This window comes from Dermacentor albipictus, chromosome 6 (assembly GCF_038994185.2).
Source record: "Dermacentor albipictus isolate Rhodes 1998 colony chromosome 6, USDA_Dalb.pri_finalv2, whole genome shotgun sequence".
Lineage (NCBI taxonomy): Eukaryota > Metazoa > Arthropoda > Arachnida > Ixodida > Ixodidae > Dermacentor > Dermacentor albipictus.
The window spans coordinates 103,481,512-103,508,700 of record NC_091826.1 but is presented as its reverse complement, the minus strand read 5'-3'; the positions used below and the strand labels follow the sequence as shown (position 1 = coordinate 103,508,700).

The window sequence follows — 27,189 nt, the reverse complement described above, 5'->3', positions numbered from 1 at the left end:
ATCTAATATTTACACAATCCTTAAAGACTGAAAGCTTGCCCGACGACTGGAAGAAAGCCCATGTCGTACCAATCTTCAAGAGTGGCGACCGCTCGCGTGCTATAAATTATCGCCGAATTTCTGTGACCAGCATTCCTTCTAAACTTCTAGAACATATAATCTCATCCAGCCTAATGTCTCACCTGGAATCTATTAACTTCTTTTACGCTCACCAGCACGGCTTCAGAAAACTATTTTCATGAGAGACCCAACTCGCCGAGTTCACCCATGACATTCTACATTTCATGGACCTTCATTTGCAGATTGATTCCATTTTCTTGGATTATTCAAAAGCATTCGACCGCGTTTCCCACAATCACCTACTTCAAAAACTCGCATCTATCGGAATCTCAAATAGCTTGCTTACCTGGCTTGAACACTTTTTAAAAGGGCGCACACAGTTTACCTCTGCAAATAACCATAATTCATCTCTTAGCAGCGTAACATCGGGTGTGCCACAGGGTGCTGGTTTTTCGCCTCTACTATTCCTCATCTACATCAATGACTTACCTGCTAACGTTAGGAATAAATTGCGTCTTTTCGCGGATGACTGTGTCCTATATTCCCCAATCAAAAGCTCGAATGAAATCGCCGCACTACAACAGGATCTCGATTCTATCGCAGTATGGTGCGAGAAATGGTACATGCCACTTAACCTTACTAAATGCAAAGCTCTGTCATTCACCCGCAACCACAGCTTAACCAGTCACACCTACACAATAAATTCAGCTCCTATCAATCATGCCCCGTCTTACAAATATCTCGGCGTTCACATGACATCGACACTATCATGGGCAACTCATATTGACATCATCTGTTCTAATGCTTCACGCACCCTTGGATATTTAAAACGCAACCTGAAAGCCGCATCACCAGAAATAAAAAAGCTAGCATATCTAACATTCGTACGTCCTCAGTTAGAATATGCGTCATCTATCTGGCACCCTTCCCAATCATATCTAACCTATGACATAGAAGCAATACAAAATCGCGCTACTCGGTTTATAACTTCCAATTACTCTCGTGATACCAGTATAACCGCACTAAAACGTACACTTAAACTACCATCATTTGCTTCCCGCCGGATCATCTCTCGTCTCTGCTTGCTTCACACCTTTTATTACCATCCACACTCTAGGCATTCCCTGTTAAATCCACTCTTACGTACATCCTCTCGCTAAAGCCACAGTCGTCCCATAGCCAACATTAATACCCGATCGGCTGCCATGAACACTTCATTCTTTCCCGACGCTATAACCCATTGGAACCATCTCCCAGAAGATATCGTGTCATGCACTGACCGTAAAACGTTCCGCGAAATGTTAAATAACCACACTGCTTAATTACTGATCCCACCGACCCTTACTCTAACACGATGTTCCTTTTTTTTCACAATTGTTCCTGGCTTGTATTTGTTTATTGTTGTTTCCTTACTGTTCTGTACATTTCTTCTAACATTGTTACAAGGATTAAAGCCCTCCCTTATGTAATGCCTCCGGGCCTTTAAGGTGAAAATACATGAAATGAAAAGAAATGTCGTGAACACCGACGGCGTCCAGCCTGACCCAGACAAAACATCTGCTGTCGCTGCTTTCCTGACTCCTCGTGACAAGAAAGCAGTATGCCGCTTTCTCGGTTTGTGTACGTACTATCGTCACTTCATCGATAATTTCTCCCGCATCGCCGAACCACTCATGCGCCTCGCGCGAGAAGACGCACCCTTCGTACGCAGCTTTCATCGAGTTACGGCAGCGCCTGCAGGAATCACTCCGTCCTCGCTCACTTTGACAAGGACGCTGACACCGAGGTGCATACCGACGCATGTAACCTCGGACTTGGCGCTGTATTCATTCAACACCAGGAAGGCGTCGAGCGAGTGATCGCTTAGGCCAGTCGCACCCTTTCACGCACCGAAATCAACTTCTCCACCTCCGAGAAAGGGTGTCTAGCGGTTGTGTGGGCCATCATGGAATTTCGGCCTTATCTCTACGGTCGCCCTTTCAAGGGGACGACAGACCACCATTCCTTGGGTTGGCTAGCCAACCTACGAAACCGGTCCGGACAACTTGCCCGATGGACCCTCCGTCTGCAGGAGTTGGATGTTATCATCGTCTACAAATCGGGCCGGATAAAACGAAGATGCGGACACGTTGTCGCGAGCTCCCGCAAAAACTTGCGATAAGGACATGGACGAAGACAGCGCATTCCTTGGTGCGCTCACCGCATCTGACCTCATCATACGGCAGCGCGAGGACGCCGAAATACGCCCTCTCATTGATCACCTAGAAGGCAAGAATGTTACAATCCCACGACACATTTGTCGCAGTCTTTCCACCTTCTGCCTACGAAATGGTGTCCTCTACAAGAAAAACTCAAGTGCCAATGACAGATAAAATCTATTGGTCGTACCTGCCTCCCTCCGTGATGACATTCTCCTAACCTGCCATGATGAGTCCACGTCTGGACACTGGGGATTTTCACGTACTTTTTCCAGAGTACGCCAGATGTACTTCTGTCGCAAACTTTCTACCAAGGCGAAGCGTTACGTGCGAAGCTTCCGTGAGTGTCATCGCAGGAAATCACCGTCTTTGAAGCCCGGGGGGTTACTCCATTCCATCGCACCACCTAGCGCGCCGTTTGATCAAATCGGCAAAGATCTTCTGGGACCCTTTCCCTTGCCAGCCAGCGGAAACAAGTGGATTATAGTCGCCACAGACTATCTAACACGCTACGCCCAGACGAAAGCTGCACAACGTGTCATGGCCTACGAAGTTGCCCAGTTCTATATTGATCACATAATCCTCAGACATGGTGCCCCGTCACATGTCATCACCGACAGAGGTACTGCCTTTACAGCCCTACTGATAGAGGACGACATATTCAAGCTGAGCTGCACGCAGCATCGCAAGGCCACTGCCTGTCATCCGCAGACCAACGGACTGACGCAACGGCTAAACAAAACCATTGCTGACATGCTGTCTATGTATGTAGACGTCCAGCATAAAACATGGGATCAAGTCCTGCCGTACGTTACATCCGCGTACAACACCGCCATTCAGGAAACAACACGATTCTCACCGTTCCGTCTTGTTTACGGGCGCGAGGTCCATACCACGCTAGACGCAATGCTTCCGCATGACACCAATGCATCACTTACTTCCGACGCCAAGCAACTTACTCAACGCGCAGAGGAAGCTCGTCAACTTGCGCGCATACACATCACGAAGCAGCAGAGTACAGGCGCACGACGCTACAACCTTCGACACCGGCAAGTCGTGTACCAGCCAGGTGACCAAGTCTGGGTGTGGGCTCCCATCTGTCGCCAGGGGTTGTCCGAGAAGCTGCTGAGTAGATACTTTGGACCCTACAAATTGATACGCCGCGTTAGTGAACTATGAGGTCATTCCCGACGGTGCCACGTCACCTCGGCGTCGACAGTACCACTCGGAGATAGTGCATGTTATTCGCCTCAAACCGTATTTCGCTTGGTAAGGCGGCGCCAACCCGATCTCATGACTTCCACACTTCCACTTCCTTTAGTAAGCATCGGGTCGATGCTTTCCTTTTGGCGGGGGAATAATTCCATTAGGTGTCGCGAGCCAGCGCTGAGAAAGAAGTGACTGGAACGCGCGCCCGGCAGGAGGTGGGCGCTGAAGTAGAGGCTGAGGACGCCGGCTTGAGTTTTTGTACGCCATCTTGTGCAACTGTCTGTCTCGTTGACGCCGCGTACTTCTTCAGTTGTCTTTTTGTGACAAAACGGTGAAGAAGACACCTTAGCAAAACTGTGAATAACGAAAGTACTATTTTGTTGCGCGAACCTGTGCCTACAAAAGCAAATGACACTCTAAGCTTTACGATAGGGGCTAACACAGCCGGCAATCATCGAAGTGCGATCAGCGTGCCAAGTGCTTCGGCTTTTACGCATCACTCGTCAAATGTTCCATTGTTATGGCTGCCACTCGCGTGGTTTCCAGAAACTACTACACAATTCGTATCGCGCATGCAATCTGATTATACAATGTCTGGCGAGGACACAAAACAGATAAAGTTAACGATAACATACGCGTGCACGCGCGTCTAGCGCCGAGTGATAACATTGGGTTGTTAACTAGCGAAATGGAAGTCCCAGAGAAATGGATAATTACGTAGACGTGGCAGTATATATACATTATACACCCGCCGTGGTTGCTCAGTGGCTATGGTGTTGGGCTGCTGAGCACGAGGTCGCGGGATCGAATCCCGGCCACGGCGGCCGCATTTCGATGGGGGCGAAATGCGAAAACACCCGTGTGCTTAGATTTAGGTGCACGTTAAAGAACCCCAGGTGGTCAAAATTTCCGGAGTCCTCCACTACGGCGTGCCTCATAATCAGAAAGTGGTTTTGGCACGTAAAACCCCAAATATTATTATTATTATTATACATTATGAATACAGATAAAGAATCATGTGAGATGTGTTCCAAAACGTTTGTCGCTGTTATCTGAAGCAGTGCTTTCCGGACTGTTGCTAGCAGTGTATATCCTGTAGTCTTGGTAATCATTCAAGTAAGATCTCTGCAGGACAGATTCATTAGATCGAATCATTTCCTCAGTTTCACAGTTCTGAACAGGTAATGTTGCAAGAGCAAAGACATTTTCGTTGAACTCTGACCTCATCAACTTGCAGTCCATGAGATTGAGTTTATGGCTTAAGTAAAGCGTCTGAACAGCAAGTCAGTCTGTTAACCTGCAGCCGTGCGGCAGTTTCATGCAGTCTGTAAATTTATTTCTCCTAATTGGAGCGTGTAAGAACCGCCGCACTTCAGACAAGAGAGCTATGGTAAAAACCTCTTCTGTGCGCTTTGGCTTAGAGCTTATGCAAGAAGACAAAAACGCCCATAAATAAAGACAGGCTCCTACTGTTGTCACATTGATATATACATCATCATTATCATCATCATCATCATGTCAACTACAGGACGAAGGCCTCTCTCTGCGATCTCCCATTACCCCTTTCCTACGCAAACCAATTCCAAGTAGCACCCGCAAATTTCATAATTTCGTCACTCCATCTAGTTTGCTGCCATCCTCTACTGCGCTTTCCTTCTCTTGGTACCCATTCTGTTACCCTAATGGTCCAACGGGTGTCTTGTCTGCGCATTACATGACCTGGCCAGCGCCATTTTCTTCTCTTAATGTCTATTAGAATATCGTCTATGCCCGTTTGCTGTCTGATCAAAACTGCTCTCTTTCTGTCTCTTAGTTATGCCTCGTATTCTTCGTTCCATCGCTCTTTGCGCGGTCCTTAACTTGTTCTTTGTGAGGATCCAAGTCTCTGCGCCGTATGTCAGCATCGGTAAAATGCACTGATTGTGTACTTTCCTTTTCAATGATAACGGTAAGCTCCCATTCAGGAGCTCACGATGTCTGCCGTATGTGATCATATCCATTTTTATTCTTCTGTGAATTTTCTTCTCATGGTCCGGGTTCCCAGTGATTAGATGACCTAGGTAAATGTACTCCTACACAGACTCTAGAGGCTGACTTGCGATCTTGAACGCTTGTTCCCATGCCAGGTTATTTATCATTATCGTTGTCTTCTGCATCTTAACCTTCAGTCCCACTCTTCCACTTTCCTTGTTAAGGTCCTCCATCATTTGTTGAAACTCGTTTGCGTTGTTGCTGAATAGACCAATGTCATCGGAAAAGCGATGGTTGTTGATGTATTCGCCGTCGTTCTTTACTCCAAAGTCTTCCCAGTTCAATAGCTTGAATACTTCTTCTAAGCGCGCCGTGAATAGCATTGTAGAGATTGTCCGCTTGTATGACACCTTTCTTTATTGGTATTTTCCTACCTGTGTAGAATTAGGCCAGCTGTGGAATCTCTTTAGATATTTTCTAGTGTATTTATGTAAGCGGTCTGTACTCCTTGATTATGCAATGACTCTTTGACTGCTGGTATCTCTACAGAATCAAATGCTTTTTGTAATCTATAAAAGCCATATAGTGAGGTTTATTGTACTCTGCGGATTTCCCGATAACCTGGGTAATGACATGGATGTAATCCATTGTAGCTTTTCCTAATGCCAGCCTGCTCGTTGACTAAATTCCAGTGTTGTCCTTATTCTATTGGACATTATTTTGGTAAATATTTTATATAATACTGGGAGTAAGCTAACCGGCCTATAATTTTTAGTTCTTTATCGTCGCCCTTTTGTGGATTAGTGTAATGTTTGCTTTCTTCCAGTTTTCTGCCACCCTTGCAGTCGATAGACACTTCGTATAGAGAGCCCCCAGTTTTCCTAGCGTTATGTCTGCTCCAGCTTTGAGAAAATCAACTGTTATTTGATCCTCTCCTGCCGCTTTTCCCAGTTTCATGCCTTGCAAGGTCTTTCTGACCTCATCTCTAGTTATAGGAGGGGTTTCTGTATACTGTTCATTATTGTTTTTAATAGAGCGCTCCTCAGTCGTCTGGGTACTGTAAAGGTAAGTACAGAATTCTTCCGCTGCTTTTACTATATCTTCGAGATCGCTGATATTACCCTGCTTATCTTTTATTGCCTACATCTTAGTTTGTCCTAAGCCAAGTTTTTTTCTCACTGATTTCAGGCTGCGTCCATTTTTTTACGGCTTCTTCAGTCTTTCCCACGTTATAGTTTTGAATGTCACTTATTTTCGCCTTGCTTATCGCTCTTGACACGTCCGGGAATTCTACACTACCTCTTCAGTAGGACACTTTCATTCTTTGTCGTTTCTTTATTAGGTCCTGTGTTACTTGGGAGAGCTTGCCTGCTGGCTGCCTGGGTGCCTTGCTTCCCACTTTAATTGCTGCCTTTTAAGCCAGCCTCGTTACGGTTTGATTCAATACCTCTATGTCATCATCATCTATCTGTTCTAAGGCTGCATATTTGTTTGCAAGTGCCAGCCTAAGTTTTTTTTTTTACTTTTACCCTTACTGGCTCTATGTTGACGTGTGTTTTTTTTGACCAATTTTACTCTTTCTCTGTTTAAATTGAGGTTGATCCTAGCCGTCACTATCCTATGATCACTACATTTTACCCTACCTATTACTTGAACATCCTCAGGGTGTCTACAAACCGGGAAAACAGGGAATTCTCAGGGATTTTCTGCAACACTGCAACAAATTAACGGTTCGTACACCCCATCCTCAACCCCAGCTCGCCGAGGAAGGCAAACTGCGCGTGATAAGTAAATTAGTCCGTGACCGGTGTATCTCCCATGGTGAAAGATTTATAAGGGCGTTCCATTTCGCATGCAGCTGTTCCTTTAAAGACAGCTCTCTGCCGTGCCAGTGGTCGTCCAACGTGGCAATCGCAGCGACGTTGGTGGTGGCCACGCATGGGATCGAACGGAGAACCGTTTTCTTGTCAGCTTTACGGCAATGAAATCCTCCATATTTTATACCTTTTTTTATCGGATGGAGAGATTTACAGAATGGAAGAGAGCGCTTTTTCGTACGGTAGCACGGCCTCGCTAAGTGCTCGTGGACAGAAGTGACGTGCAACTATGTTTTCGTTGGCTCTCTCCCGCATTCGCGGCGAAATCAATAGCTTGCTAGCCGAACCCTAAGCGTCCACGGGCAGCACGGTTGAGAACACTGACGAGCGAATTTGGCAGGCCTAGACTCTCCAGTGATATCGTTCTTTTTAATTTTTGTGGTGCCGGCGTTCATTTACTACTGCGGCAGCGACACGTCAAATGTCGTCGACGACAGATTGGCTCGTCGGGGAATTTTAGAAATCTCCGGTCATGTGTCCCCGCACAGTGATGGCACGAGATTTTGTGATAGAAAGCCAGCGGTGGGGTGCATTAAAAAAATAAAAAGATAAGAAAACGCTGCTCAAGGGCGGGAAATTCAAACCATAAAAACGCTGCGGTGATCTTTTCTTGCCCGAACGTGGCCAGGAGGCGCACCGTTCAGACTCCAATCCGGCTGGCAGCTCCAGCAGAACGAACCCTCGTCGGGAGGTACGCATCATGTGCTTAATGTGACGCGCCGAGTTATGCTCAAAACGTTTCACTCGAATGTGAGGCCTTGTGGTAGGCGCTAAACCTGCACAATTTTCAGTCGCACTGTCGCGCTGAGATTTGCACAAAGCAGGCGAACCTTAACGGCTCAATTGTCTTCATCCTTTCTACAGCTTTGGACAGTGATTAAACTAGAGCTAATGAGGAGGGAACCGTGGGTGGGCGGGGAGAGGTACCTGACCTTGTAGTATTTCTGGGAATGCAGCGAGCGTAAGCACTAAGCAGCGAGCCATAGTCACCTAGCCTGCTTGAGGAAATCAGGGTTTACTACGTCTAGTGCAGTGTAGCATATTGCCTATCTCTATTTTCTCATCGACCATTTATCTCTATATTTTTACAGCTACCTGTGCCTCCAACGAGCCCTGTTCATTGGATCTCTTCCCCGCTTTTCTTTGATGCGAATTAGTATTATTAGCTTACTTCAGCTACTTTGAATCTATGCAGCCTCTTTAACGCCGCTCTTCGATGAAGGAAATACTCATTTTTTTTTTTGCATTTCACGGAATGGAACCCGCGTCACACGGGTTGCTCAAGAATAGAAGCCCGGCGCTTAAGTACGAATGCACGTGGCCTGCCAGGGATTAATTATCAATGTTAGGCACGCACCGGTGCGCCACGAATCTCTGAGGCCACGCAAAAATAGGGAACTTCGTGGGTGCGCCGCTGGATGACCCACCGTGACGAAACTGAAAAATCGGCGGCCCAAATTCACGAGTATCTGTACTTGAAAAGCGGGGACGCAGAGTGGAGAAAGAGGTCAAGAAAGCTGGCAGCCAAGTACAGGGTGATTGAAAGTATACATAGACTACCAGGAGTCAGCAGAAAGAAACAAAGACAGTTAATTTGATGCAAGGAATAGAAACAAAAAAGGACCATGGAGGTTTACTAGAATGAGAAGAAATTAGAAGTGAAAATCTGTACGATAACACAAAGGGCAGTGCCTTGCTATCAGCCTCAAACCGGTTGCCTAAGGACAAAAACATACCGGAGCAAATATTCGCTACAAGATGAGGCATCTGTATGCTGCAGCGAAAATCCGAAGACCACTCAGCATATCCTAATGGAATGTGAAGAGATATACCCAGAGTGAACCGTAGGTAACGTACACCTTTCAGAAGCGCTTGGGTTTAAAGTGGATGGAAGGATAAACCGGTAAGCTGGCGAGATAAGCAAGATATGTTTAGAGTATTGGTGGAGAAAAAAAGCAGGGAAGAAATTGATACGAACAGATCTATTACAGTCATGGCTAGCGGTACAAGGTAGATTTTGAAGTGAGGGGGGGGGGCAGCTTAAGGACATGTATACATGTAAAACATGCATACCATACGGTAATAAATCAGGCAGTCTAGGTGACTATTTTTCACCGTGCCCTTTCAATGGTGATACCATTAAATCATCATCATCATCACACATACGCGACGCATTTCGGTGGTGGCAATACGGTGTGTCGCTATACATTGCTTGAATGAAATTCGTATGAACGTCGACAGTATAATCGCGAGGAGAGATCATTCTGCCGAATTCTTTTTTCCCCAAAACTCTAAATGTCTCTTAGCACTCGCATTACCTTTGTACCTCAGCGCTTCTGGAATGTGGACGTTACCCGTGGTCCTGCCTGGTTGAGCAACAAATAACTTATCACGTGGCGCCATCATGTGACGCCGACTTCCACCAGAATGATCAAACTTCTCGACGATTTTTCGGCAAGTTCCCGCGCTCGAGGCCTGGGAGTGTGCGACCAAGACGGATGACCCATCATGCCAAGTCGTGCTGGCAGGGCGGGCTATTAACCACGTGGCGTCCCCATGTCCTCTACGCTAGCTTCTTCTGTCAGGGTCTCAACTATTAATTTAGTCTCGTTTAAAGTTCACTTCTCTCTCTTTCTCTGCTTATAGCTACTTAGCTGCCTGCTCAAGATTGTCGTCATGCTTCACATTTTATGCATGGTATCCTTATTTTTCGACGAGAACAGTCTTGTGCCACAAGAACCTTTCTATCGTATTGTAGTTAAACAGTACGTCATTAGGTGTCACTACTAGCGCTGTTGATACTGTGGACAGATAAGCAGAAGTTCAGAGTATTGGTAGGCAAAAGCATTGAAGTGTTTGATAGAACCGGAGCCAATACAGGCATTTATATATAGGCATCCGTACAATACAGAGATAGAGGTTTTTCACGAAGAAAGAACATATCAAGGAGTAGGGATAGGCAAAATTCTACACGGCAAGATATGTATATAATGCCCGATTATATCAAGCAGGCTACGTGACTGCTTGTCGCCGCCCAGTTTATGTTAGAAAAGAAATAAATAAAAGTGAATCAGTCAATCAACTGGGTGCCAGTAAAAATCATCACCAGGGCGGTCCCATCTTGTGTTTATGTATTCATTCCGTAGGTGGTCGTATAACAAAAAGGCTAAATGTCGCCTTTATGTGTTTCCTCTCCGCTTGACACTCTTCTTTACGTACGCTTGCTTATAGTACGTTTGGCTGGTTTCTATCGTGCTCTGTCTGGGATTGAGATTGAGAACTTGAAATTCACGTGAACTCTTATAGCAGATTCGGACCTATAAGAGTTGACAGGAATCTCAAGTTCCTTGTACACTTCCTTTTTTTCTTCCTGACCGTTCTGTTTCAATGCCGTTTGCGAAGCAGTCCCCGGAGCGGGTGCCACATTGCCCTTCGTGGGTGTCCCGCTACGAGCAAAATAAAATATCGAATGCAATGATTTCGGCGTTTCCACTGACGCTGGAGGCATCGTCGAGTGCTACAGTAAGCAAACATGAAATTTCCTAGGGCACGTTGCCGGGCTACTTGGTTTGTATTCATAGTAGACACGGATCAGCGCAATGCGAGAGGCACCAAGATTAAGAAGATGAATAAGTTCTAAGCGTTCTGAATGTGTCTTCTTATTCTTTGTCACCGTCGTAATGCGCTGCTCCGTGTCGATTATGAAGCAAACGTGGATTGAAAATAACGTGCATAATTTGAGGCACAGGGCCCAGTTAAGGTCATTTGTTTTGCGTGAAATTCAGTGCTCTTTGTGGGATCTGGAGCGATAGTCCTACCACAAAATTTTCCAACAGCTTAAGTCTTGCTGTCTCTCGCTTACGGCGCTCAATTTCCCATCTTATAGCGGGAACAGTGTGAGACTGAAACAGCGCTGTACTCCTCGTACCTCGCGCTGTTCCCACTTCAAGCTGCAGTATGCAAACTAGCTCTGTGTCGCACCCTTCAGCAGCTGCGAACTGTCTCCTCGAATGTTATAGCGTTCGCCTAAAGTGTATGACATAATCCGTGTCACATGGATGATTTGCACAAGATCAGTGGCTCACTAGCTGCCAACAGATGGCGCCGCTACTCCTTGCTCGACGAGCATCCCGGCGTTGGCGCTTGTTGTGTTTCACACCACCGTGGTCTACACTTAATTTTGGCTTATTTTAGTGAAATATCTGAATGAAGGGGCCATTAACGCCGATTTTAGAAAAGCTAACTTCCAAGAGCCCATGTCCATGCTCAGTTTCGGAGTAGGCGAGGGAGTAATACATATTGTAACACATGGGAGCTACGCGCAGGCGATGCCGTTGTCCGTAAAATTTGCTCTAGAATTGCGAGTCAATTAATCCCCGTGAGCTCCCGTCTCCTCCCATATAGCCCGGCCGTCACGGCGCTGCCTGTCTGCTCGGCTCAACGCATACGCGGCCCTTGCTCTGTCTTGGAGGTAATCTGCGGCACTTGGAAAGGCTGGGCGAGCCGAGATGATTGCTGGCTTCATGTGCGCTGCCTTCCCTCGTGTCTAGTGGTGACTCTCGCGTTAAGCGAGAGGCGGCATGAAGAGTTCGCTCCCATCTGCCGGAACTCTTCATCATCCCAGCTTTGACGGCGAGTGTTTGCGGTCGTCGAGTGAGATATGTTCATGTTTGCCAGTTCCGCGTATGACAACAAGCTTTGCTAAATAAATTATAAAGCGACTGGCTTCTACAATTTATGCGACTGATAAAACTAGGAACCTTACTTCGTGCTGTTGTGTGACACTTTGTTATTGCTATAACTGCGACTTTCTTTCCCCCCCTGAAAGTTATGGATGCATCAAGGTTTACGTTGAACTAGCGGAACCATAAAGTGCAGTGTTTCTGCAATACTTCTGCAATATCTTATTCTTAGTTCCTATTCAGGTAAGCGCAAACAGGACGTCTATCAACCGGGAATTCTCGGGGATCTTGAGTAGTCTGGAAAAACTCAGGTAAAACTCAGGGAATTTGTGCTTCCATCAGTGAAAATTAGCTGCAATTTTATCGGGAACTTTAACGAATGGTCTTTGGCACCGCGTCGTTGGCTGGAGGAGTTGCCAGAGTACAGTCAACAAGCGGCTTTCCGTACGGACAGCTTCGCAGCACCACTACTTACTCCATAGTCAATGTATAAGAACGTCTGAAATTTCTAACATAAAAACCCTTTGCTGTACGATTTTCCGGACTTTTTGCCGTCACCACAAATCCGAAACGGCATTAATAAAAGCCACAACCGCCGCCATTTTGATAACCTCGCCGCCTCGAACCGGCACACTCGCACGTAGATCCGCTGGCAGCCGTAGCCAGCACCTCGGCAATGCTAGGCCTAGCTGCTTCGAGGTTCGGTATTAAGCTTCTTGCCATTCTGTGCTGTGTTTTTCATTGAAATAATTTGCCGCTGTCAGCAATGGCACCGACACCGCCTTTGGGGTCTTCGCGATTGGCTTCGAAGTTCGGAAAGTACGGCGCGTTGCATAATGCCGGTTCCCGAAAGTCAGCTTTGGCTCATTACAGCAGTATTACGCTGTGAAGCTTAACAAGTGTGGGAAGGGGCAACTGTCACGGGATACAGTATGTATTCCTGAATTGTGCATGCTTGCACCCACCACCTCCCGTCACAGTACGAGTACCGATATGCCTAATAAGTGTACTGCCAGTCCTTCAGAGGTTTTTCGGACGTACATGTGGCGATTTCAGCCCTTAAGGTCTGTAAAAGACATGCATTCATTTTTTGGGACGCTTTCGCGCCTCCTAGGGAGTCCGAAAAACCGGACGCTGACTGTACAACTGTCCAAGAAGATGCTTCAAATAGTCCCTGTGGCGAATGCGCAGCCGAAGGAGAACAAGACAAAGGACGTACACATTGAGGAATGAACGGGAAAGGAAGCATGCCGCCGGTTTTTTTTCAAGGCGCTTGCAATATAAAAGCAAAGTGTTGGCTGACGCCGAGATGCATGCAGGTGTCCCTCGTCCAAGCAAAAAAAAAAAGCTTTTAAAACAGCGAAACGCAACACTGAGATGTTCTGCCTGGGCTGCGAGTATGTCAGGACAGTTGAGGTGGACGTACCAGCTGTTGTGAGAGAATCTCACCTGCGATAAAGATCGGGCCTCAAACCAATTAGCTGATAGAAATAGCTCATATTCGAAAATATTGTGTATGCATCTCTTTATTTGTATTTGAGAATGTTCGACTCGATTTTTAATGGGTTTTACTATTACTTTCGAAGATACCTTATTCGCTGTGCATTTTACATAACCCCTCCCTTCCGATTTCTTTTTCAATGAAACGCGTACTCCTTACTATTCAAACAGGATTAAGTTGTTTGCTTTTTCTAAAAAGCATGGTTACTAGGAAGCGACATCATCGAACTACATAGTGTCGGGGGGTCGTTGACATAAAACAACGTTCTGTATCACTGAGGCAATTTTGCAATGGCACTCAGGGAAAACCTGGAAAATTCAGGGAATTTGGAAATTTCAACTTGCTTGACATCCTGATTGTGGTTTTGGGTCACTCCATCACTGCCAAATACATAATGCCTGTTAAGCAGTACGTTTGAACTGCTTGGATTTATAACTATGTTTACGGCGAGATAATTGATGCTGGCTCAACCGCACTATAAGCGGGTACAACTGAAGACCCCTAGCAGTTCACTGCCCCCCACGATGATTACGTTACAGGAGTAAAGCGAAAAAATTTACCATCACCACCAGTAAAGCGAGAGAGCCAGCTCAATATCCCCACACCATCCAGTTTTCCAGGGTAAGAGAATGTAACGCAAGGCGGCGAGCGGAGTCCCCTCAGCGGCCCTCCCAGCGAAGCCATCTCAGATTCACCCTACAGGCTACGTTCACACGAAAAAACTTGACAAAATCTGCTCGCCTAAGCGGCGAATTGGGCGGGCATCCAGCCGCCGAGCCCGAGTGGTCTTGGGCCGATTTTTTTTTTTCACGACGGTGAAACGGGAAGCGGTTCCTCTTAACCGGGAGCTGCAGTAGCATGTAAGCATGCGGTCGTAAAATTTCACATTTTCCATTCTGCACTGACTATTTTTAGGAAAAGCCACCAGCTAGAACTATCGGAACTGTCTTCTTTATCTTCCATGGTAGACGAAAGTTAGACGACACGTGCAGTTGCGCGAAATGATAGGTTTGAATAACTCATGGGTCAATGAATGGACATACGTCTGGAAATAGTGTCTGATCCATTGAAGAGTATACCTCCCTGAAGCCAGCCTGTTCCCTTGATTGACTGAAGTGCAGTGTTGCCCTACGTCGGGCTAATGTTGGTGACCCGCCAGAACAGCAGGCTTGTGCAGCCGAGCGCAAGCGGCAACTTCGTACCAAGAGTCTGGCAACCTACGAAGCAGTCGTTTAATGAACTGTCGGCATTAATCCAGTGATAACCAGTGCTGCACATTTCAGCTTCACTGGTTAACAATCTGTACGGAGTGCTTGGGCATTGATGTTTTTCTTATAGCAAATGATGTGGCTCATAAGCGGACATATGGCTCATAGGTTTGCTAAGTAATAATAGTCTTTGTTTGTTTTGCTGCAGATGGACGAGCAACAAGTGGATGCTGCAGACATCGGTAAGCCACAGTATTTCATGATTCAAGATGTTTTCTGTTCACTAGGACCCTTGGGCTGGCACAGACGCCTGGCCGCAGAAGTGATCGAGGCACCATACCAAACTAAAATTCTGGAAAGCACCTATAGCAGCTGCACATCTATCACTGGCTCTCTGATCCTAAGTTCTACCACCATCCTAAAGTAAAGATGATTTGGCAGGCTACTGACAATCAGAGCCTTCATTCAGTAACATGGTCAATTCTAAAAAAAGGCTCACTGATTGTACTGGAGATTGCTATCAATCGGGCAGCCTGTGGGTACAGGCTGCCTGAATTTACACTGAAACTATATTCATGCCCACACAGTTCTGCACGTCACGTGGTTTGCAACCTAGGCACCATGCTCTTTGTAGAGCAGCAGCAGCAGCAGCTGCAAAGAACGCCCTATAAAAACAAAAAGGGGGGGGGGGAGCACTTCATACCAGAGGCCACAAGTACAAGAAGCCCCACTTCACAAAACACCCCAAAGACTACAAATATGGTACCTTTAGAGAAGTGAAGAGAAGGGGAAACTTTGCCGTGTCCTCAACCTTTTCTGCCTTTCTGCTCAGTTTCTGGAGCAGATTTCTTTGTTACCGTTTGACATATTTTGACTTCGTTTGCTTTGTCACGTTCCTTGGGCTGCAATGCAGGTTGTTGTATTCTCGCTTTCTTATCTTGGCCCTTTATAAGTTTACGATATGGTTATTCGTCTACCCTGAAAGTGTGCTCTATGTGAAAGTAACATAAAGATGTCACTCCAAAAAATTTGTGTTGTGAAAAAAAAAGCAACAATGTCACGACGTTGACGACGTATTTAGCTATGCAGTCAATACTTAACAAGCCTTCTATCACGTTTTTTTTATTTCCCCACGCTATCCACAAGTAAGACGGAGAAAAATTCTGCTGAATAACGTTGAATCAAATGTCCTCAAGATATCGCTCTGAAACTTTTATGGGAGCATAAGGGGACATTCTATACATTTGTGCGAATTTTCATCAAAACCCACGAAGAAACAAGGAAGTTCACTTTCAAAGCCACGTCCCCCCTTAACTTGTTTTCAGCATCTTTGTCAGTCTCCAAGTTTTTGCCCCATATTACCACAGGTAGAATGCATTGATTTTACACCTTTCTATTTAATGCTAACGGTGAACTTCCAGTCAGGACCTGACAAGGTCTACCTTAGGCCCTCCAACCTATTTTTATCCTTCTGTCAATTTCAGTCTCTTGATCAAGGTCCTTTGTGAGTAATTGACCTATGGTGAATGTGCTCCTTCACAGACCCTACATACTGACCGGCCACCTTGAACTCTTGTTCCCTTGACCGGCTATTGATAATTACCTTCGTCTTCTGCATATAGGCATTCAACACCACTCTTTTATTACTCTCTCTGTTCAGGCCCTCAATCATTTGTTGTAACTCATCCTCGGTGTGGCTGAACAGGACAATGTCATCTGCAAATCTGAGGTTGCTGAGACATTTGACATTGAGCCTTAACAGTTTAATTGCATGAATACTTAGAAGCATTCGGTGAATAGCGTTGTAAAGACTGTGTCTCCTTGTCTGACCCTTGTCTGACCCCCTTTTTTTATAGGTATCTTCCTACTTGTGGAGAATTAAGGTAGCTGTAGATACTTTCCAAGATATTTATGTAAGCATCCTGTTGTACTCCTTGCTTACATAATGCCTCTATGACTGCTGGTACCTCTACTGAATCAAATGCCTTTTCCTAATCTATGAAAGCCTTATAGAGAGGCTTATTGTACTCTGCGGATTTTTCGATTATCTGCTAAATGACATAGATGTGATCCATTGTAGAGTGTCCCTTCGTGAAGCCAGCCTGTTCTCATGGTTGACTAGAAAGTCCAGCGTTGCCCTTATTCTATTGGAGATTATTTTCGTGAATATTTTACATAATACTGGGAGTAAGCTAATGGGCCTATCATTTTTCAATTCTTTTAACGTCGCCCTTTTCTGGATTAGTATAATGCTTGCATTCCATTTTTCTGGGACCCTTGCAGTCGATAGACACCTCGTATAAAGAGTGGCTCGTTTTTAAAGCATTGTCTCCACCATCTTTGATTAAATCGACTGGTAGTCTATCTTCTCGGGCTGCTTTTCCCAGTTTCATGTCTTGCAGTGCCCTTCTAACTTCATTGCTAGTTATGGCAGAAGCCTCTAAGTTGTTCATTACTACTTTGAATGGAGGTATCGCGGCTGCTTTTGGTACTGTACAGGTCGATATCGAATTCTTCCGCTGCTTTTGCTCTGTCTGAGAGATTGCTGATATTACCCTGTTTGTCTTTGAGGGCATATATCTTTGTTCGTCCGATGCCTAGTTTCCTTCTCACTGTTTTCAGGCTAGGTCGATTTTTTACTGCTTTTTCAGTCTTTCTCAAGATACAGTGAAAGCTCGGTAATTCGAACTTCAATAATTCGAACTTATGGATAATTCGAACTGTACGATTTGGTCCTGCCAAGCTCTACAGAAGTCTTTGTATAAAAAAGTCCGTTAATTCGAACGCTAGAAGGTTCCCTCACGGATGATTCGAACTACGCTCGCCTGGCACACGGCCAGGGAAACGCGCCTACTGCCTACACACAAGGCTGTATTGCCTCCGAAACGGAGAGAACGGTGAGAGAAGGCAAATTCGGAAAAAAATCTTATCCGACGCGGAGTCAGGCAGACGGCAGCGGCGGCTGCCGCCTCTCCGTTCTACGTAACCTCCGAGACTTCTTACCCATTGCGAATTTCGGAGGCTTTGCAAATCTTCTACAGCTGCTAATGTTGTGCGGAGATGGCACGGCAAGCGCCAAAACACAGCGAATCAGGTACGTCGCAGCTGCGCTTGCAATCAAGGACCAACGAATCAGGACCTTCGCCACCTTCACATGTTCAGCGTCTTTGTCTCGGCAGTCTTCATCGGTTGTGCATCTCTGTTTTCAGCTTAGGAGGTATCGGCCGTCGCGATTCATTGTGATGGTGTCAAGCCTCGGCTAACTTTCGTTTCGGTGGACATCGGTGGTGTGGCACAGTCGGACCCAGAGCTTCGACTTGAAGAAGGCGTGTGCCGCGGGCACACGCCATCACTTTCTGACTCGCCAAATTTGACATTCCCTACTGCTTCCAAATCGCAGTGTACTGTTGCTCTCCTTCACTTTCGCTAGTTCGAACTTTCGTTAATTCGAACTGAAGCGACTTCCCCTTGCGGTTCGAATTAACGAGCTTTTACTGTATAATTTATAGTATCTCTTAGTTTCTGCTTTTTGATTAGTTTTGTTGGTCACATTCATTCTTTGTCGTTTTTTAATAGGTCCGTTGTTACTTGGGAGTGCTTACCTACTGGTTGCCTTGGGGCCTTACCTCCCACTTCAGTTGCTTCTTCCAAAGCCAGCCTAGTTATGGTTTATCAATATTGCCCTTACTCTCTTCAAATGAATGGATCCTTGCGAAACACAGACTCATGAAAACATGTATAAGCTTGCTGCTTGCCGCTTTTCAAACAAAGAAAACATCGGCCCCATCCGTCGAAAGCCGTGAAAGCCTGCAGTGTGCGGTGGGTCCCTCAAGGCAGATGAAGGGAGAGATGAGCATGGAGAGGGAATCGAGTCAATCGGGACACACTCTGATATCGATGCCAGGCTGAAGAAAATGGAGGCTTTCCGGGAAGAGCTTGTGAAACAGGTTGAGCAGATAAAAAATGAGCTAAATAGGGAGCGTGATGAGCGGAAGGTACTGGAAGACAGACTTCAAGCAGCCGAGGAAACGTCGAACGGGTCCACCATTGTGAACGAGAATGGTAATGACAATTGAACGTAGTCCCCCAACGTGACAGGAGAGGGAGTATCGGCAAAAGATGTGGGAATGCGTGTAACGTAGGGAGGAGGTAGCTGGAAAGTGTGGCGCCTATTTTGAGGCCGCCACAGGCAAAGCAGGAGCGCGACTCACGCGGAAAAGGTCAAAGAGAAGGAGGGAAAGGTGCGAGAGAGTGAAATGGCGGCTATTTCCGGCTACTCAAACCTGGCTAGGTGCTCGGAAGGAATTGTGGAGAGGGTGACAGGCGATTGAATAATGGCGATAGGTACATTTCCAAAGTGGACGCTGAGTTCTGCCATGAAGTGAGCAAAAACTAAGCTCACGGAAAATACCTACGTGCACAACCTTCTAATAGTACCAGGTGGGCTAAATGACGTCCTAAACAGTAATGGGAGAGGATTAGCCCAGTTCTTGGTGAAGGGGGTGGGTAACTTGCGTGAGCTATCCCCTCGGGTGCGTAATCGTAGTATTCACAATGTTGGAGGTGCGTGTACGAGACAGATGTACAAAGAGCGGTGGTGGCTGCTAATGAGGCAATATGGAATATGAGATGATAGAATGGTTTGGAGGTTGTTGAAGCAAACAGGGAAGTGAGAAGGTGTGATGGTTGTAAACGAAACGGGATCCACTTGAAATACAGGCTTGGACGAGAAAGGGGCTGGTGACTTGATAATCATGCTGTTGCTTCTTTAGGAGGCCCACGCGCGCTTCAGGAAGCCAGGGTAGGTAGTAAGGAAGAAGGTCCCCTAAAGGAACCTCAGTATAGCATCACGATTAGTAACCGAAAAATCAAGAACCGAGAAAGCTTGCCATGCAATAGGCTACGTAAACATGCAGGGCAACAGAAGAAACGAAAAGTGGGCAGAGATTGATGAGCACTTCACTGGAGAAGAAATATAAAACAAAAAGTGTATGCGGTTAAAGGAACGCACCGTAGAGACCCGGAAGAACTGTCAGTGATTGAGAATTACGTTTGGGAAGGGTTCAACATAACTAAGTTAAAAAGAAGGGGAGAGGAAGTCAGAATGCTTATCAATCTGGTGCCAAATGGAAAAGAGTAAATTCAAAATTTCAAGAGCCTCTTTGGTTACCAGGCACATTTAGTGGGGAAAAAACTTGGCTGGGCGTTACGTAATTTTGTACCAGAAATAATTGCATATAGAAGAATGAAGAGTTAGTGGAGTGTATAAGCGCTGATATTAGAGGTTTCGGGAATGATGCCAAAATTATCCTATTAGGTGATATGAATGCCCAGATACAAGATTTAGATGGCTATAGCGATAACAACGAGAAGTCAACGCAAGAGCTCTGTGAGCATCATAACCTCGTTATCGTGAATACAGTGCCTAAGTGTGAAGGGTAGATCACGGGCGGAGTAGGAAACTGTCTATCAACCATTGAAAACTGTCTGTTAAAAGAAGGAATTCATAAGTTGAGATAAATGGTCATTGATGAGGAAGGGCATAGGAGCACAGGGAGCGACAATAAACATATCATTTTGAAAATGGGATACCGGGTGGGAAAGAGAGCAAGGAGTTCAAAATGGCCAGTGCAAATTTGTGCGCTGAACAAATAACAAATATAGTCACTAGAGTCGAGAAAGAACTTGGCAAATGGCGAAGTCAAGAGTGGGAAGATAGTGAGCTTCCAAGCGTAATAACGACAAAAATACAGAAAGATAAACCACATGTTCGTTGGAAAGGGAAAAAAACGAAAAGCTGGTGGAACAGGATGATAACGAGAAGCGATAGTGGAACGACAGAAAGCATCTCGAAAGCACAGGCACGCAAAGAACGCGCAGTTGCCTAGGGATGAAGTAAACAGTAAATGTGAAAGAAAAAAATGTATGGTTCAAATACTATTGCAAGCAAAGATAAAGGGTGAAAGTGAATGTTGGCTGTCACAAATACATGAGAAAAAGAAGACCGCACCTAGATTATTTTGGGAACACCTAAAATAATTAGGCAGGAAATCAACAGCAATACTAACTATCCTGGAGGAAGATGGAAACAAACTGGAAGCGGAAGCGGCAATAAACTACAGCCGAATCTTTCCAAGACAACGACGAGGTTATTTTTGGAAAAAAGAAGAAATCAATAAAGAGAACCAGATGGAGAGGGAGCTGGTACTGACAAATTTCAACTGGAAGAAAACCGAAAATACAAAAGCACACAGCCACATGGCTAGACGAGGTTCTTGTTAGGCTGAATAATGAACTAGTACAAACAAGTAAATCAGCGCTCGTGAAAGCAATGACAAAAGCTTTAAAAGACAGACGAATACCAGTCAGTTGGCGACAAAGTAAAAGAATGAATTTAATTTATAAAGTTATGGGGCAGAAAGATAGTTCACTTGTATAGACCGTTGACGGTCGACAATGCAGACAATCAAATTAAATCTGCAAGCATGGGCAGATAATAAAGGCATTTTGGAAGAACTTGCGAATGGCTCTAGAATAGGTAGGAGTTTTGGTGATAACATATTTGTTCTTACTCAGTGTATTGAAATATGAAGAGTAGAAAGTTGACCGTTATATGTGGCCTTTTTAGACATTACAGGAGCGTATGACAACGTAGACCGCAACGGTTTGTAGGATATTCTGGAAGGGGAAGGCTTAGGTGACGATTGTCTACAGCTTTTGAGAGCTTCACCTAGAAAATACCGCTTGCTTTGAAAGGGAATGGATGAGGAGCAAGGAGAAAGTTGCCATCAACAAAAAACTGAGGCAGGGATGCCCTATATCTCCCTGTTTATGATGTACATGATGTACATGGTGATGATGGAGAGGCACTTGAAGGAAGCAATATCGGGCTGAATCACTCATACAAACAGGCGGGTACAGTACTAGAGGAGCAGCTTCCAGGTTTATTTTATGTGGACGACATCGTGACGCTAGCGCAGAAGCAAAGTTATTGGCAACATGTGGCTAATATCTGTGCACTGGAAAGCGAGAATTTAGGTTTGAAATTTAGGGTTAGAATATCAGGTGTTATGGTATTCAATGAAAACAGTGAACATACTGTGGCAATACAGCGCCAGGAAATACGTAAGGTAAAATATAAATACCTTGCTCTATGGATAAAAGAGGGCAACAGATATATGGAAACAAAGGAAGAAATAACAATCAAGGGGAAGAAAAATGCTGGCATAATGAAGCACAGAGTGCTATGGGGATACAATCGGCACAAGGTACTCCGAGGCATCTGGAAAGGTATGATGATTCCAGGACTTACTTTTGAAAATGCGGTTATTTGCTTGAAATCAGGGATACAATCAGGACTCGATGGGAACCAAAGGTCAGTGGGATGCCTCGCATTGGGCGGTCACGGTAAAACTATCAAATGAAGTTGTACAGGGTGGTACGGGATGGACAAGTTTTGATGTCAGCGACGCTCAGAGTAAAATTAATCATGAAGAACGACTGAGGAATATGCAGTCGTTCAGAAACAGAAAATAACAGAAAATAAATGGGCTGGGAAAGTATTCAGGTATTTGTACAGGAATACCATTGATTCACAGTGGAGGAAAAGAACGAGGAAGCTTACTAGCAAGTATGCAGCCTGTATGGTAAGCAACACTGCAAAAAAGAACTTCAATCGGGAACTCGGAGAATCTCATGGGCGGCGGTAAGAAACCTGCCATGAGTATCCATTTAAGACGGAAAAAACGAAATCTGGAAAGCAAAAATTTATGATAACTCAAAGGGAAACTCATCACTTTCGGTGCAAGATATAAGAATGAAGAAGCATGTGCTTGCTGCAGTAAAACTAAGGAAACAATGGAGCATGTTTTATTAGTATGTAAAGACGTTTCTGACACAGTTTCTGCCCTGTGGTCAATTTAGGCACCACTGGCCTCCTTGAAGCCCTTGGGTTCAGCAAAAGCAGGGGAAAAGTAAACATGTCCACCATAGAGATTAGTAGGAGGTTATTCTAAGATTGGGGGAAGAAAAGTAGGGAACGACAAAAACCGGAGACGTACAAAGGCAAAGTTCTGAGTAGTGGTCATAAAATGTGGTTGTGAAAGTCAGTCTTTTTTTTCCTTTTTTAATTTTTAGCCTAGGCAGGAAATTAGGCAGTATAATAGCAAGAGCTTGTTGGCCTATTCCTCTGCCCCATTGCAAAGGGGACGCTGATAACATTCATCCTAGAGTTGTGTGGGGTCGCGTCGCGTCACATTTCCGTTTAGCCGCCCCCATCCTGGCCTAGCCGATCCACGAAATGCTTTGATGCGATATTTGGGTGTTCAGACTCATCAGTGAGGCATTGGTAAGTCGTGCCCTGTGAATTGTTCTAACGCGTCGTGCTTAACAATCGGGTGTCAACGAGATCTAACAAACCACGTTTGCCCCGCACACAGCCCCGTATATCTCGCGAGGTGGCGCAAGTGGCACGAGCCGGCCAAGTCGGTGCCTAGCTACCATAGCCGAGCTACGTCGTGACGTTAGCTCACTGCCGGAGATTTGGCCGTGTGCGAACGCGAGCTATCTGAACGTTCGCCGTTGTGTCTCAACTACAAGGTGGGGCGGCCGCGAGCAAAACGGAGCGCGTCAACAGGAGCTGGGAACGAGAAAAGCTACTAGGTGGCGTGCACAAGCTGCGACCTTTGGATGTAACTTGATGACACACCCTTTCAGTCTCTGGAGGAAGCACGGTTGGTGGATCGATATGAATGTAAACATTGCGTCTGGCTGAACAGAATAAAAGACACAAGTTTTGGCACCAGCTAAGATAACATAAGAGTGGGAACTGCAAGCGCAAAAAACAATCAGCTATGGAGGAAGTTTAAGATCAAAAACTGAAGGAAATTCGACCTCAGAGGCAGCAAATGACCCACAGATGCGACAAACTCTTGTGACAAGGGAACCAAATGGAGGCGAAGTTCACGACCCAGAGCGTGGGAGACGACAGACAGGGCCTGTGTGGCAGGAAAACCCTTATGACACTGGAGTGGGGAGCCAGACAGCACGAGAGATGAAATCGGAGACACCCGAGCTGTCCACAAAGGACTGGAGAGAGGTGGGCACGCAAAACCAGAAAGACATCCATACAACACCGGCTAGTCACACCAGGACAGCCGAGAAGCACGGGAGTGAGCATCAGGAGCTCGATGTCAGCAGAGTTTCGGAACATGCATTCTGGCAGGTAAAAACGAACAAGAAGCGAAAGCAGATATGCGAGAGGCCACCACCGATAGAATCCTGTAATCCCATTGGGCTCCAGCCAAATGCAGAAAACACCCGGGGAACTATCGACAAAGGACGCTGTGCATTTGTCTTCGGCGATGTGAATGCTCACAGAATGAGGTTCGCTACCCTACAAGCCTCAAAGTGGAGGAAGCTTGTTCTATATCAGACAAACAAGGAAGCCGCCTTCCGGGAAGTGATTGCAGAAGCGGACGCAGTGGCGGAGGTTTGGGGCACAACTGAGGCGATGGTGGCGTTACACACTGATCTTAATGATACCATAAGCGAAGACAACCAGTCCTGACATAGCAGTGCGCGAGCTCAAGGACATGGTACAGACTTGGCAGGCAAGGGCCTTTTCACACCGTTGCACCACATACGGTGTCCACCAGTCAGTATGGAGCACGGACATGGTGCGCAAGGAGTGCAAGCTCCTGAATGAAAGCCTGAGAGGAGTATGCACAAAACTGAGACCAAGTATCGATTGTGTGAGCACTACACGGGCGCCGATAGGTGAAGCGCACAACCTACTCTAATAGGAGAGCACTACAGAGGAATTAGGGACATGCCTGCGTCAGCTGGCCCTGCAAAACAATAGACACTGACAAACACACACCGCATGGCATCGCTCATGGCAGCTTTCGGACAGGCGATGCTACAGACGGCAGGGAAGCAAGGTTAGAGGAACAGCAACAAGGCTTCCCGAAGCCCCAGACAGTAGGGAGAGGGAGACCCTGGCGAAGCCTGAAGAGTAAAGCGGACGTCTTCAGAGATGGATACTTGAATATGAACACGGCCCATAACGCGGGGAAATGGGAAGAGTTGTATCATGACATGGAAGCAGAAAAGATCTGTGTGTATGTGGTGGCTGAGCCGCATCTGAGAGATTTAGGACTACCCATACATACAGAATGGTGCTGGGCCGGCAGCAACTGGAACGGTAATGAACGCAAAAGAGGCGGTGTTGGTATTCTGTGGCGACAGAGTTTATAGTGGGAAGAGGACAGCGGAGAATGCGCCGAGCATACTGTTGCGTATACAAGTGCCACAACTAAGTCGGGATGAGAGAGGATGTATCCTTCTGCGTCTTTCCATCTGAACCCTACGAACAAGAACGGAGGCGGCATTGGATCCAAGCAGTCAGGCGAGCGGAGTAAGCTCCCGTCTTGTCGCCTTGTCAAGTGGTGTCGGGCTGGTTTCTAAATCAAATTTCGCGTGTATCCTTGGTTTATTCGATAGTGAAGACGGTCAGCCATGGCAGACAGTACCAAACAGCAGAATCTGCAGTCGGTATTTCGTTGAAAAGAAAATGAGCAATAGCATGCACCATCCGGCATATGCACCATTTTTTCCTTCGCAATGCCACCGCCAAGCCCCTTCCTACGCCACCGCACCAAGTGAACGATACGAAAGGTAAAAATTATCCATTCATTGCCAAGAATTATGTGGGAGGGAAGCTGCCTTGTAATGCGAGTGTATGCGCATAGTGCCGGCGCACGCGCGACTAAGCCACCTATGTGTTTATAAAAATGCGCATAAGGATGAGGACTCGGCGCTGAGATGCATCTGGCAAATTTATGTAATTAGTGCTACATGTAGCCAGGATTGTTACGGATCAAGCAGCGGAGCACTCAAACCTTTGCTTGCGCGAGTCAGCTGATGCGATAAAGCTTTCTTCTCCATTGACTGCGGTGGCGAAGTAACATCAGAATTTTTTATGTCTAGCCAGAGAGAAATTATCTTCAGGCCAACTAATACTTACGAAACCATAGCGCAGCACGACCGGAGCCATAACTGCTAGATTTGCGAGACAGGCAGCCACGCAAGCATGGCATTGATATACAAGAACGGCACCGAGAGCGGCGCTGCTGCGCCGGCGTTGAGAGCGCCGCATGCGAAGCAAAATTCTATTAGCGGGTTGTACCCCTCTCCCATCTCTCGTTCGCGCCGCGTTGATTGCCTCCTGCACTGCGCGTGTTTGGGCACGTTTCGTGCCGCGCGCGGTGTGTGCCTACGTGTATGCGCGTGGACATTTCTTTCGAAGGGCGGTGTACAGTCTGTTTCACATTTAGGGGAAAACTCGAAGCGCATTGCATCGCGATACGGCGAGCGCTTGAGTCAGGCGGCGGCAGCAGCTCGCGCAGATGCTCGAGGGGCGGGATCTTAACGGCGTCGTCTGCTACGGCGGCGCGCGCTGGCCGCATTGTCGGGAAACGTTCTACTGTCAGGTGCAGGGCGCCGATCACATCGTTACTGCGTGAAATGAGCCGGTATTCTTTGCTAAGCGTTGCGCGACGCCCAATGATACGCCTCGAATGTAAGTTCATCGCTGCAGGGCAGTCATAGACGACGTACTGATTCCATACATTCTTGACGGCCCGTTTCTGGAAGGCGACTATATAATCTAACGCGACAGGACGCCGATCCACACTGCTCGTGCTGTGCAAGAACTGCTAGAAGAGCACGCAGTCACTCTCTTGGAGCGGCCGCCTCAAACCCCGGGCGCCAACATCATTTAAAATGTCTGGTGCTCGTTGAAAGTATCGCTGGCGCAACATCCCCTCTATCAGTCGCCCGAGGATAGGCTTCGATCCCCCATCGTAAGCGACTGAGACGTGCAGCGAATGAACACATCCCTGATCAAGTCATTCTACACTTCACTGCCTTCCAGGATGAGCGCTGTCATCGCTGCCGCTGGGGACATGACGAGATACTAACTGAAGTTCCGAGCGTGACGTGTCCCCACCGGCGGGCAGGGTCTGTCTGGTGTAGCGAATGATTGTCGAGAAAAATCACTTCCAGCTCATTGTCTGAACTTAAAACGTTCATTTAATCGTGTCCGTTTGTTTCACCGTGTTCGACTCCCATTGTTGAGTGCTTTGTTTTCCTTTCGAGTCAAACAAAGACTGAGCACGTCGCGCGCACATCTTGGTGCGTTTTGTCACTGCTCAATACGGTAGCACACTCAGTGAAGAAATATACGTGCACACGCTCAGTACTCCGGCCTTTCGAAAGAACAAATGAACCATGTTGTCAAAAGAAGTTTGTGGAACTCCATTATCGCCAATGAAGAATCAGAGTTTGGCCACGCACAACGTTTAGTAAAGAATATCAGCTCAGTTCTCGCAGTACAGATGAAATCGCTGCACTGCCCCTGACAGTACCACGCTTCCCAAAAATGCGGCCAGCGCGCGCCGCCGTAGCAGACGACGCAGATCA

The 27,189-nt window shown here is 46.5% G+C and overlaps 1 protein-coding gene across 8 annotated transcripts in view; it reads left to right on the top strand.

The window, feature by feature from the left end:
- Positions 1 to 27,189, top strand: part of LOC139061313 (uncharacterized) — a 413,371-nt gene that overhangs the window by 47,082 nt on the left and 339,100 nt on the right. For 4 of the 8 annotated variants that reach the window (XR_011515359.1, XM_070541142.1, XM_070541146.1 and 1 more), the window contains one exon: positions 14,915 to 14,948. Coding sequence is in view for 7 of the 8 variants with exons in the window: in XM_070541142.1 (XP_070397243.1) it covers positions 14,915 to 14,948 (34 nt within the window). In the remaining variant the exon portion in view is untranslated. Of the gene's footprint in view, positions 1 to 14,893; positions 14,949 to 27,189 lie in introns of all 8 variants that reach the window. The other 4 variants (XM_070541148.1, XM_070541144.1, XM_070541143.1 and 1 more) reach the window with 1 other exon arrangement.